The sequence below is a fragment of the Microtus oregoni genome, unplaced genomic scaffold (assembly GCF_018167655.1).
Source record: "Microtus oregoni isolate MIOR12 unplaced genomic scaffold, Mior012 000002F_ref0000024, whole genome shotgun sequence".
In the NCBI taxonomy this organism is placed as follows: domain Eukaryota; kingdom Metazoa; phylum Chordata; class Mammalia; order Rodentia; family Cricetidae; genus Microtus; species Microtus oregoni.
In genome coordinates, this window is record NW_024543061.1 from 71,046,998 (window position 1) to 71,059,471 (window position 12,474).

General features: G+C 36.3%; 1 protein-coding gene across 1 annotated transcript; it reads right to left on the reverse strand.

Annotated features, from left to right (window-relative positions):
- Nucleotides 1-929: 929 nt before the first annotated feature.
- On the reverse strand, nucleotides 930-12,401 carry LOC121436446 (killer cell lectin-like receptor 5). Its single transcript, XM_041636363.1, has 7 exons — nucleotides 12,366-12,401; nucleotides 10,272-10,443; nucleotides 9,309-9,374; nucleotides 8,936-9,160; nucleotides 6,199-6,338; nucleotides 3,397-3,500; nucleotides 930-1,083 (listed from the first exon to the last, which is right to left on the reverse strand). Exons 1-7 carry the CDS (start codon nucleotides 12,399-12,401, stop codon nucleotides 930-932), a joined length of 897 nt encoding a protein of 298 aa, XP_041492297.1.
- Between the last annotated feature and the right edge of the window lie 73 nt (nucleotides 12,402-12,474).

The window sequence follows — 12,474 nt, forward strand, 5'->3', positions numbered from 1 at the left end:
CAGACCTACATAGAAAGACCCTGTCTCAAAAAATTATATAATTATACAACAAGTGAATGTGTACATGAATCCTAGATAAGGATAAATTACTGTATCAATTTTAGATGTTCTGAGTGTGATCATTTGAATATGGCTGTATAAGATAAATTGTTGTCCCTTGAAAATATTTAGGAACAATTGTGACTCAATTTTGTATTTTTTTTTTGTTTGGTTATATGACATAGGCTCTCACTGTATTCATTTTGGCCCCCAGAAATTTTGTCTTAACATCCTAATTGCTAAGATTACATGTGTAAGCCACTATATCTAGCCATCTTCAAATATTACCACCATCTCTATAAAGCCTTAACAAATGATAGATGGATTAAACAAGAGTGGGTAGAACAACTGAAGCCTTAGATAAAATATTGTCAGCAATTCCTTCAAGTATCCTTGTATTTGTTCACCAAATTTGAAATTATATTTGATGGCCAAAAGAAATATTTATACCATTGAAGAAACCTTTTACATGAAACAAAATACACAAAACAGAACAGAAATCAACTAACAACTAAGAAACTGAAAGCCAAACTACATTGTAGTTCTTAATTACACTTTCAATCAAGATGATTTATGCTATTGATAATAAAAACTCAGACTGTTAATTAGGGATCTGTATTTAGTCCTATGGGTATGTAAGAAAATAGAAAGTGTAGATTCTTCAGGGACTTGGCATAATGGGGTGTGCATGTATCTAAGAAGATGTACTCCTCCAGGAAGAAAGATGGCCTCTGCTCTGTCAAATCAGATTCAGAAGAATGTTTTCAACCTCTTCCAGCACATCTCTCCATTTGCACAGAGGTCAAAATCCTGGAATCAAAACACTTTATCATAAGGAATCACAGATTATTACAGGAAGCAAATAAAAATCAACACTTCCCATTTTAACTTTACTTCTTTCTGGAGGGTGAATTGGGGAATTTATCCATTCTCATCTCACAGATACAGGGGTAATGATCTTCACACTTAGTATCATCCAGTCTTGTTCTAGATAAAAATGCACATCTTCCAGGTTTAAGACTGAGATTTGCTATTTTCGAGTCACTAAAGAACAAAAACAATGGGCATTGTTTAATTTCGAGCAGTCACTGAAATATCATGGTTTTTAAATTCTATATGAAGTACATATATGAAGAATATGGCAGCTATTACTATGTGGGAAAATGATCTGTACCCTGTCTCTTGTATTTTAAATGAATTCTGTTTGACTAGTAGCCAGGAAGGAAGTATAGGCAGGGCGACCAGGCAGGAAGCAGAGGTGGTGCACCAAGGATTCTAGGAATAGGAGAGAGCCAGTCTGCAGTCATCATCCATAGGCAGAGGAAGTAAGATGTGACAGCCTGGCTAAAAACGGTACCTGACCATGTGGCTAACACAGACAAGAATTATGTGCTAATATGTTATACGAGTTAATAAGAGGCCTGCGCTAATAGGCCAATCAGTTGATAATTAATATTGACCTCTGTGTTATTTCTTTGGGACTGAATAATCGTGGACCCTGGTGGAGAAGAAACCTTGGTCAACATTACTCTACTATTCTATATGAAGAATGTGGAAACTATTGCTTATAATTTCATCAGTAAAATGTTTTATATCTAAGCTCATTAATAAGAAATGGTCTCTTGGTCATACCAAAATTTCTCTTATCCCACGCTCACAACTTTTGGTCATGGCCAAACCTGATTTTCAATATATCCAAGGAATTATATTATGCTAAATCTGCTTTCCCACTTACATTTTGTCAGTTAATGGCTATGTAGAAACAATAGTGTGTAGCTCATGGAACAATTCCTCATTTGCTTGTGCCTTAGGGAAAAAAGGATATTTGTAGTACAGTCCCAGATGAGGGTTTGTAACTAATGTTTTGGGCTGTTTTCCCTTTCTTTTCCCCCCACCTGCCACCACTTCACAGTTAACAGTCCTTCACTAAAGCATAGTCATCTACTGAATTCTCTGCATGTATAGGACCCTGATTTCTGCAGGATAATAGATTAGAGTCCATAACTCCCCTTTTGCAAAGAAGAAAATATTAAATGCTGCAAAATAAAAAAATATTAAAAAATTAGAAAACATAGCAATTAGTAAATGTGCTAAAATGGAAAGACTGTGAGTTCCAGTTCAACCTGGGTTATGTAGCAAAACCAGAAGTCAAAAAGAAATTCATTAATAGCATCCTGTAAAAAACCTGCAGAAATCAGATCCTACTCAGGCTGAGTGATAAAGGAGGGTCATTTGTCTATGTGTTACTGTCATTGATTAATAAAGAAACTGCCTTGGCCCTTTGATAGGACAGAAAATTAGGTAGGCAGAGTAAACAAACAGAACAGAATGCTGGTAGGAAGAAGGCAAGGAGGTAGACAATATAGCTCTCTTCTTCAAGATGGATGCAGGTTAAGATCTTTGCCGGTAAGCTCCACCTCGTGGTGCTACACAGATTACAAAATATGGGTTAAAGCAAGATGTGAGAATTAGCCAGAAAGAGGTTGAAACTAATGATCCAGGCAGTGTTTAAATGAATACAGTTTAAGTACAATTATTTTGGTTAAAGCTAGCCGATGACCAGGAGCTGGGCAGTGGGAAGTGGCCTGCAGATCCTGCTACAGCTGAAGTTTTAGCAGGAGTTTGAAACAATTTTATACATTAACTACAAAAAAGTCAAGTGAAAGTTTTAAATATTCGTGCTCATTGTATCTGTCAGCATGATCCAGTCATATCATGTCTTTCATATTCTGTAGTCCTTGCAAGGTTTGAAGAATGCCTATCCATCTGAAATACATTCTGTATTTCTAGAAATCCTAACTAACATGACTACAAGCTTGACTATTATAGATGATTATCTATTAACTTATATTTCTTAATTATACATTACCGTTTTAAATGAGCTACACAAACCCAATAACTTAATGAAGATCAGAAATACATATATATACAACAAAATTGACCTTACCTTTGTATCAATAAACCAAGATTCATAGCAATGCAAATTATTCATATCTATATTAAACAGGGACTGTGCTTCCATTTTTCAGCTGCCCAGACACAATCATTTAGAAACTAAATTAATTATAATACTGTTTGGTAATGTCTTAGAATTCTCACTACTTAACACTATTAAATTAATGCATTTCTATTAGTCTGTGTATTGCTACAAGTCTATGGGTTACTGGTACAATATGTTACTCCTTCAGCAGCTACATGGCATCTTTCTCTAACTGTTCAGATTTGCCACATGGCTTTACTCTGCTAAGCCATTGACCAAAATATCGTTACTCATTAACTAATAAAGGTAACACATATCACACGCAATCCTCGCAATTCATGTACCACTATTAGTGTGTGAGTGTTCAGGAAACGCACAGGTTAGATGGGCCATTGTCAATCCATTGCCATTTGCTTTTTCCTGTATCATACGATAATCCAATCCAGTAAGTGTTTGGATTCACTTTGACCTGAAGGAACTTCTATAAAGGAAAAGACAAATCTTATGATAGAATTTCATTCTGTTTCAGAAAAAGAACAACATAACACATCTTAGCTATTTGTTTGTCAGTTCTCTGTTGTCCTTTCCTCCAATCTATCAAAGTTCATTTTTAAAGTAATTTCGCACTAGTGGCTAATTTGTATCAAAACCAATCAACTCCATAATTTATTTTAAAAAGAAATCAGGTACTAAAGATACTGGATTCACGAAATGATTTGTGACTGTGTTTCTTAGAGAAAGTCTCACTGTGGAGCCAAGGCTGTGCTTGAATTCACAATCTCCCTTATTCAGACCCCTAAATGAACATGGCATAGCAGCTTCATACGTAATTCTGAAATTATGAAAGCATTCAAAAGCACCTTTGACTATAGTCAGTCCTGCCAATGAGACATGTATGGATAAGGGTGGCCTAGAATTTATAGGAATGGCTAAAGCTGGTCCACCCTAAGATCCTAAACTACCAGGAGTACCAGGATTCACTTGCTGGACCACCAGGACCCCAGAGACCAAGGATAGAATCAGACAACTGAAGAAAAAAATGTCAATGAAATGATGCCTAATAATATTTACAATACTCAAAGACTGATTCCTAGCCCAGTTGTCTTCAAAAAACCTCATCCAGCAACTGATGGAAATAGAAACAGAGACACTCAACCAAACTTTAGACCAAGCTCCTGATAATGAGAGGGGGAGAGAGGAATCAAAGGGATCAAGGACTTCAGAAAAGAAGTTACAGAATTAACTACCCTTTACACATGAAAGCTCCTGTGTCTGAAGAGACAACTAGGGAGCCTGCATAAGACTTACTATACTCTTCATATGGCGCAGTTGTGTAGCTTGGTCTTCTTGTGGGACATCTGACAGTGGGAGCACAGGCTGTCTCTAACTCTGTTGTTGGGCTTTGAGACTCTATTCTTTATATTGGTTCACATTTCCCAGTCTTAATACAGAGGAGACAGGGGTGTTTGTTCTTACTGCAATTTGGTATGACAATTTTTTTTGTTGATTCTTTGGGAAGGCTACTTTTTGCTGAACAGAAATGGAGTGGTAAAGGATTGGGGGTAGAAGTCAGGATGAAATGCCAGGAGAGGTTGGGAGGAGAGGGAGGAGGAAAAAGAGCAAACAGGAAGTAAACAAATATTCTAAAGTTGAAAAATTCTGTGTGAAAAGCTGTACATTATAATCCATGCTTCAGAGACAAAGCCATTCTGTGACAGAATTTGAAGAAGAAAGAGGAAGATATTTGGAAATATTTAATGTACTTTACAGGTGACATCGCAATGGAAAGATTACTAAAATTACTAAATATATTGGCATAATATTTTTAGATTATCTACATTTTCTATGTAAAATGGAAAATTATGCAGTTATATTAAATTGAAACACATTCTGTACTGTAATTATTCAAACTTGTAAATAAATTGCAAAGGTTTCAAGCTGATCCTGCAACTGTTTCTCCAGAAAAATATCCTCTTTGTATTTGGATACATTTCTTTAGTAATAAATATAAACAGAAAATATCAGGTCCTTGATCATTTTGTTCTTTTAAATACACATTTTCAGAGATAGACATCATTTTTAAAATAGGAGAATTTTATGAAGTAAATATTATGGCCAGATTCAATGAAAATCACAATGGGACTATCTAGTTAAAAGCATTATTACGTGGATCTTATGTAATTTCCATTTTGAAAATGGACCTATTTTGGGGAACCTTCCCCAACCTCCTCGGTTATGGATGACCCTGGGTAGTGCCGCAAAAATCAGGACACAGGGGATGCAGAGCAGGAGATACAATTGCATATTTTAATGCAAAACCAGTGTTCTTTTTATAATACTAAAATCATGATTCAAACTAGGTTCCCATAATACATGAAAATAGTTTCATAGAATAATCACTTAGTTGCAACTAGTTTCGAGGGCTTTGTGCCCTAGCTAATCTAATCAAAAAGCTCGGTGTTATGGGAATAAATCTTGTTGTAATCTAATATATAAAAACACCTCATCAGAAGACAAACCACAACCTAAGCAGAGCCTTTGAACTATAGTGCACATCTGTGCTCTCAAGGACTGATCATTGGCAAGGCACTCTACTGATGGGAGAGGTTTGCCTCCTCCCAACTTGGTTTGCCAAGCCTATCAGCAAAAATGCTACCTCAAGTCTCCCTTGCACAGAGTTTCTACGCAGTTCAAAACCAGCCCTCTACAGGTCCAGAAGTCAGTTAATTTCTCTATTGTCATCTAACTGCTCACTACAGACACTTCTGGACTCCAAGGAGCAAGCACTAAGTTCCAGGTAATGGTGTAACTGTCTCTCTGGGAATAAAGGAATTTCAGTCACTGGATATTCTATACCAAAGGGTTAAACTTATTCAGGGAAAACATGATTTTCTGAGAAATTTTCTTGCAGATTCTTGAGAAAAGGAGGAGATAGCAAAGACGTGGTTGTCTCTCAATATTGTGTTTCTTTGTCAAAGATGCTCTTTCCTGACACTAAGCCAGGAGCAGGATTGAGTTTCAGGGGAGACTTTTACTGCAGTTTTTCACATATTACTGGCAAACCATATAAAATCTTGAAGGTTTTACCTTCAAAACCATGCTTGCCCTTGGTATGCCACTATTCAAGGGTTAGAGAAACACTCCCAGAGAATAGAAAAGCATGGAAGAGTCTACAGTACCAGTTCATCATCATCGTATATCTTCAAAAGGGACAAACTATAGTCCTGGCAGGTCTGTTTACATCCACTCCAGTCTTGTTTGTCCATGATGAAATAACATTTTATGCCAGAGCAGAACCAGTATCCGTCTACATATTTGCCTACAACAGAGAAGGTAATTAAACTTCTTAATTTCTGGCATGATATTATTAGAGAAATGCATTTATTAAGCCTCTATAACTAAGAAAATTATCTCAGCTCTCAGAAATTGAGATTCTAGGATGCAGAGAGTCTCCTGTACATACATGCTTTATGCTATTCATAACAGTAGAGATTTGGAAATAGCTGATGTGTCCATTGTGGATAAATCAGTACAAAAAATATAGCAGACACACACAAAGGAATACTGTTTATCTTTTAAAGAGAAGTAAATCTGCTGAGCATGTTGGTTTATGCCCATGCCCTGAGCACTCCAGAGAGTGAGATAGGAGGGTTGCCAGCAGTTTGAGGCCAGAATAGGCCAAGTAGTGATAACTTCCATACTAGCCTTGTCTATAAAGTAGATTCTAAGACAACCTTGGCTACAGAATGAGCCTCAACACCTCAACAGCACCAATACAGACGAGGACCACCGTGACAAACATATATGAACTTGAGCATGGTGTGCAAAATGAAACAAGCCAGACCCAGGACCAAACTTTATGACTCAACTCAGATGAGGGTGCTAACACAGCCCAAGTCTAAGAAACAGAGCTGTGTAGTCAGGAGCTTGAGGGTGGAGAACAAACACTGGCTGTTCAAAGGCTGTTGCAAACATGACAGGATTCTAGATTAATATTAATGCCCTGTGCCCACACTGGTTCAGACATACTGTACATTTAGTGTTGTGCTGTGTTCTATTATCAATGCTCTTATTTTAAGAGATATGAGACATATGAGAAAGCTTGTGAAGGTGATAGTCTGTTCTGATTATATTGATGCATTCAATGGTACACCCATAACCCAAACATGTCAGGTGGAAAACAATGAAATGTGTGCAGTTTGTATAACAACACCTCAGTCCAACTGTTTTGTTTATTGAGGGTATGGGGCTGGCCATGTTCTATTAAGGAACTTTTAACTTTAATCTTTGTTTTCCTATAAAGAGGTATCATTGTGTAGCTCAGGCTGGCCAGGAATTTGTTGGGCTGCATAGATTGTTCTCAAATTTACAATCTTCTTTCCTCAACCTCCTAAGTACAGGAATTACAGTGTTAAAATGCCATTTATAGATATTTTTAAAAAAATTAATGGCACAAAATATTTTCATGGGTCTGAAATATTTCAAAGTTTTTTGGACTTTTTCTTTTCCTGTCATATATGTTAATAATGTAGCAATTTTAAAGATATCATTAGCACTTTCATAATAAAATAGTCAACACTTTCTATTAAAGTACAGTAGGATCATATACAAAAGCTCTTTGTAAACTTTAAATCCTGAACAGTTACTTAGTAATTATTGATTGGTTGTATCAAAGATAACCAGTCATGTTGTAAAATAAAAAAAAAAAACTTCATACCACTAGATACATTTATCTTCTGGGTATCATTAATAGTGTTAGAAATAGAGGTATATGAATGAAATGAAATGAATGAATTAAAATAAGAGCATTGATAATAGAACACAGCACAACACTAAATGTACAGTATGTCTGAACCAGTGTGGGCACAGGGCATTAATATTAATCTAGAATCCTGTCATGTTTGCAACAGCCTTTGAACAGCCAGTGTTTGTTCTCCACCCTCAAGCTCCTGACTACACAGCTCTGTTTCTTAGACTTGGGCTGTGTTAGCACCCTCATCTGAGTTGAGTCATAAAGTTTGGTCCTGGGTCTGGCTTGTTTCATTTTGCACACCATGCTCAAGTTCATATATGTTTGTCACGGTGGTCCTCGTCTGTATTGGTGCTGTTGAGGTGTTGAGGCTCATTCTGTAGCCAAGGTTGTCTTAGAATCTACTTTATAGACAAGGCTAGTATGGAAGTTATCACTACTTGGCCTTGTGAACAGCCATGGTGAAACCCCATGTGAGCTTCAGGGATGGTATCTTTGTCACAAACAGACCAATTTCCTCATAACAAGACAGAAGACACACACACACACACACACACATAGTTATTTCTATGATTATATCCATCTAAATGCTCTATGTTCGTTTTAACATAAATATTTTGTAAATAAACTCTTAATAAAAAGTTCATGCTCCTACAAGAACAAAGTTGAATACTCAGATTTTCCCATAAACAAAAATGACCTAAATTCTTAGCTGTGATGAATTGTAATTCTGTGCACTGATAGCAGTAGGAGCACCATATGACCCCTGAGTTCTAGAAACTGTAAGATTTTCCTGCTCCAAACATGGATTTCCAGGGTTCCATACCCCTACATGAAATAAAGAAACTTCAACCATTAACCCACAGATCACCAGTGTTAAAAGTGGCTAACAGGACTTTAATCTTCTGGAGAAGAGTCAGTACAGAATAGTGAAATTCTTTATTCAAGATCCCCTCCATGCCGGGCAATGGTGGCGCATGCCTTTAATCCCAGCACTCGGGAGGCAGAGGCAGGCGGATCTCTGTGAGTTCGAGACGAGCCTGGTCTACAAAGGGAGTTCCAGGACAGGCTCTAAAGCCACAAAGAAACCCTGTCTCGAAAACCAAAAAAAAAAAAAAAAAAAAAAAAAAAGAAAAGAAAAGAAAATAGAAAGATCCCCTCCATACCTCTGAGCTGTATGCAGTCGAAAACTTTACTTTCCCCACAGCATCTGTTCTTTTCTCTGTTGGAGGAGTCAAGTTCCTTCTGAGGTTTGAAGTCATCAAGCTCTCTAGACTTATTTCTCAGCATTTCTTTTATTAAGGAGTTGTTACTTTGCAGGATGTGATACTGTTGAGTGAGGCTGTTTAGAGTTTTCTGCAGTTCATGGTTGTTTCCACTATCCTGAGAAACTAAGATTAAGAGCAGATATAACACCAAAAAAAATGATCATTTTGAATAAGGATTGAAATTTAAGATTAGAAAAAAAGCTTCATCTTGTCACCAACATATGTCATTATTTTAAATTGTACTTTAAAGTTGAGAAGTATCACATCAATTAATTATAGAAATTGAGGTTGTTTAGAGTTTTTTGCACTTTGTGTTTTTCTTGACTATACTGGAAAACTAATGTTAGTAGTAGATATAATACAAAAATGCTTATAAGGAGTAAATATTGAAATTTAAGGTTAGAGAAAATCTTCATGTTGACAATCAGCATATATCATTACTTTAATTGCTATTTTGATGCTTAAAAAGCAACACTTCAATTACCCCACTGTAAGCATGGAAACATGAACTTGTCACTATTGTCTGCTTCAATGCAAAATACATGAAATATCTAATAATATTATTGTATAAGCAGCTTAGTTTTTGACTACTTCATTTTTCACAACAAAAGGCTAACAAACAAATATTTAAGCAAAATAGCAGAAGCTAACACAGCATGAAAATTTGAACTAAGAAACATGAAGTAATACCACAGTTAATATTGGAGCAGATGGAGTACCCACATGAGAAGAGACAATGATATGCAGATTTCTATTTTTGTTAGAGCTTAATCCATCTGTGCTTTTCTCTAAGGATGTGAGTACATCAAACAAAAGATAAAGCTGAAATTTTAGAAGTTCTGTGTACAGATTTCTTCTTTTCACTTAACCATGATCTCAATATAAGCTTGTGAAAGAAATCCATAAAACAACATAATTTGTTTCATTCTGCTACTTTTAGAGTTTGTCTATGTCAGATTCTTAATCATCAGAGCTCAGAAAGCAGAATATCAGCAACACATGTATTATTACAGGGGATATTATCATGAGTAAGGCAGAATAAGTCCAAGGCAGCCCCAGAGTCACTGTAATGCCAAGGGTTCAGGAGTACAGGGGAAAACAAAAAAACTTACAAACTCCAGGTCACCTGGAATATCATCTGTTGACACACAAATAATGGCCAAAGTATGATCTCTGTGGCATAATTAGTGTCTATTCGCATTACCTAGGCAAATAATGTATGCTAATTACTCACTGTTTGTCAGCCACACTGCCATTGCCAGCATCAGAAGTAAGCAAAGGAACCCGAAAGCCACTGCAATGAGATGTAAGGAGATTGTAAGAGATATAACTCTAAAGGCACCAGAACTGGCAAGAGAATCATCACCAGGACCATCCCATGGTTCACCACTAGCTATAAGCTGGAGCTTCATATGAAAAAGAGATGATAAACTCTAATGTTTTAAGCAAAATTCTAGAATACAAACTAGCTCCTACACCTAATGTTCAGGGAGTAGTTAAGAGAAGAGGACTAGAGATTGTAAAATACAGAGACTCAAGTGGGGAAGCTGCAATCAGTAATCTCAAAAGTAGCAAAACGTAAGCAAAACATGCCCAACACCAACACCAGAGGACATGCCAATAAGGTCAGGGGAAATCTCCATACAACCCCACTCCTAGATGAAGAACTATATGCAATTGATGACAGGTGAGAAAGAAAATAAATCTTTTCTAGAATGAGCCCATAATTGGATATCTAATACCAAGTTGTCAGCTCTAAAATATATGTATGTGAACAGCATTAAATGGAATGACAGACTGCATATATAAGCACATGTAAACATGTAAGTAATTATTAAAGACAAAAAAACAATACTGCCAATACATCAAAGTAGAGTGTTAGAAGGTACTGAAATATTAACAGGGAAAAGGTATCAGGATATAATAATAATGGATAAAGATGATCAGTAAATTATATGCATATAGAAAAGTCATAATGAAACTCTTTATTTTATATAATTAATAAATTGTAATAAACTCTAAAAAGTTTAAGTTTTCAATTTCTGGATGGTATACAACTATTCAGTTTATACTTTATGTAGAGAAGCAGTTCATTAGGACTTCAGATAATTTTTGAGATTCAGCCTTGAACTCTCAGTCTCCCTGACTCAGTCTCACAGGAAGCTGGAATGACAGGTTTGAACTGCCTCATCCAGGCACACACAGTTTGTTTATCTTACAAAGCACTGAAGGCATCAGCAAGATCCCGCTAGAAAGCTCCAAACTGTTATTAGCAGCCCACTAAGATATCACAACTCAGGATGAAGAGGAAGGAAAATTCAACCTTGAGAAACTGGTAGACAGTATAAAAATTCTGAACTCCATAAGGTTTCATCATAAAAGAATTCCTAGAAGTCGGCTCTTTTCCTTTCTATCAATTCTGTTTTTCTCAGAAAAATAAGATATTTATCCTTGCGATTTGAGGTCTTGGGTTCTAGGGTCCCATATCTCATTATCATCACACTAATGTAACAGAAGTGTTCAGATTAGAGGTTAAATGGGACAAATTTGAAGGACAAGAAAAAGAGATCAAAGAATTTAGACCTCTCTTCCGACCTGAGTGTTAATGCTGATGATTGGCATTGAAGTTTGATGAAACACTTGGAATATCTTGTTAAGTAAGAGCTTTGTTTTAAATACATTTTCTTTTCTTTTCTTTTCTGTTCTTTTTTGAGACAGAATTTCTCTGTAGGTTTAGAACCTGTCCTGGAACTAGCTCTTGTTGACCAGGCTGGCCTCGAACTCATGGAGATCTGCCTGCCTCTGCTCCAGTGTGCTGAGATTAAAGGCATGTGCCACCACTGTTTGGCTATACTTTTCATTTCTTTAAGATTTATACCTTTAATAATTTCAGTGTTCCTCAGACTGTAGTTTCTCTTTTTTAAAGGCTTCATGTTTTAAATCATATTTTGATAAAATTAACTAAAACCTGATGGTTTCTAAAATTTATAAAAATGTATTCAAGACATGCTAGGTGGCTCACAACTGTAATCCCATACTTTGAGAGGCTGAGCTAGGAGAATCAAGGATTCTGGGCTACCCTTTGACATATAGCACAATTGAGATTGGTCCTGGTTACATGAGACCCTGACTCAGGTTAAAAAAAAAAATAGAAAACTAACAGAGGCAGAATAAATAATTGATTTTTCCACTCTCAAAGGTTATAATTTTTAAAAGCTTTTAAATCTTCACTTCTTCCCGCAGTGATCTCCTATTACCAGCTGACTATCAGCAGTAAGCCTGGTTTTCAATGTCTGGTGTGTACAGTGTCTAGAAAGAGAGCTCTCACCTTTGTGGCCAACCTCTCTGGAACCTTGAGTCTCATCCTGACTGGCTGGACTCTGGGATTCTGAAGTAGATTCAAAAACTCTCGAGTTTGAATATATCTCCTGCTGATT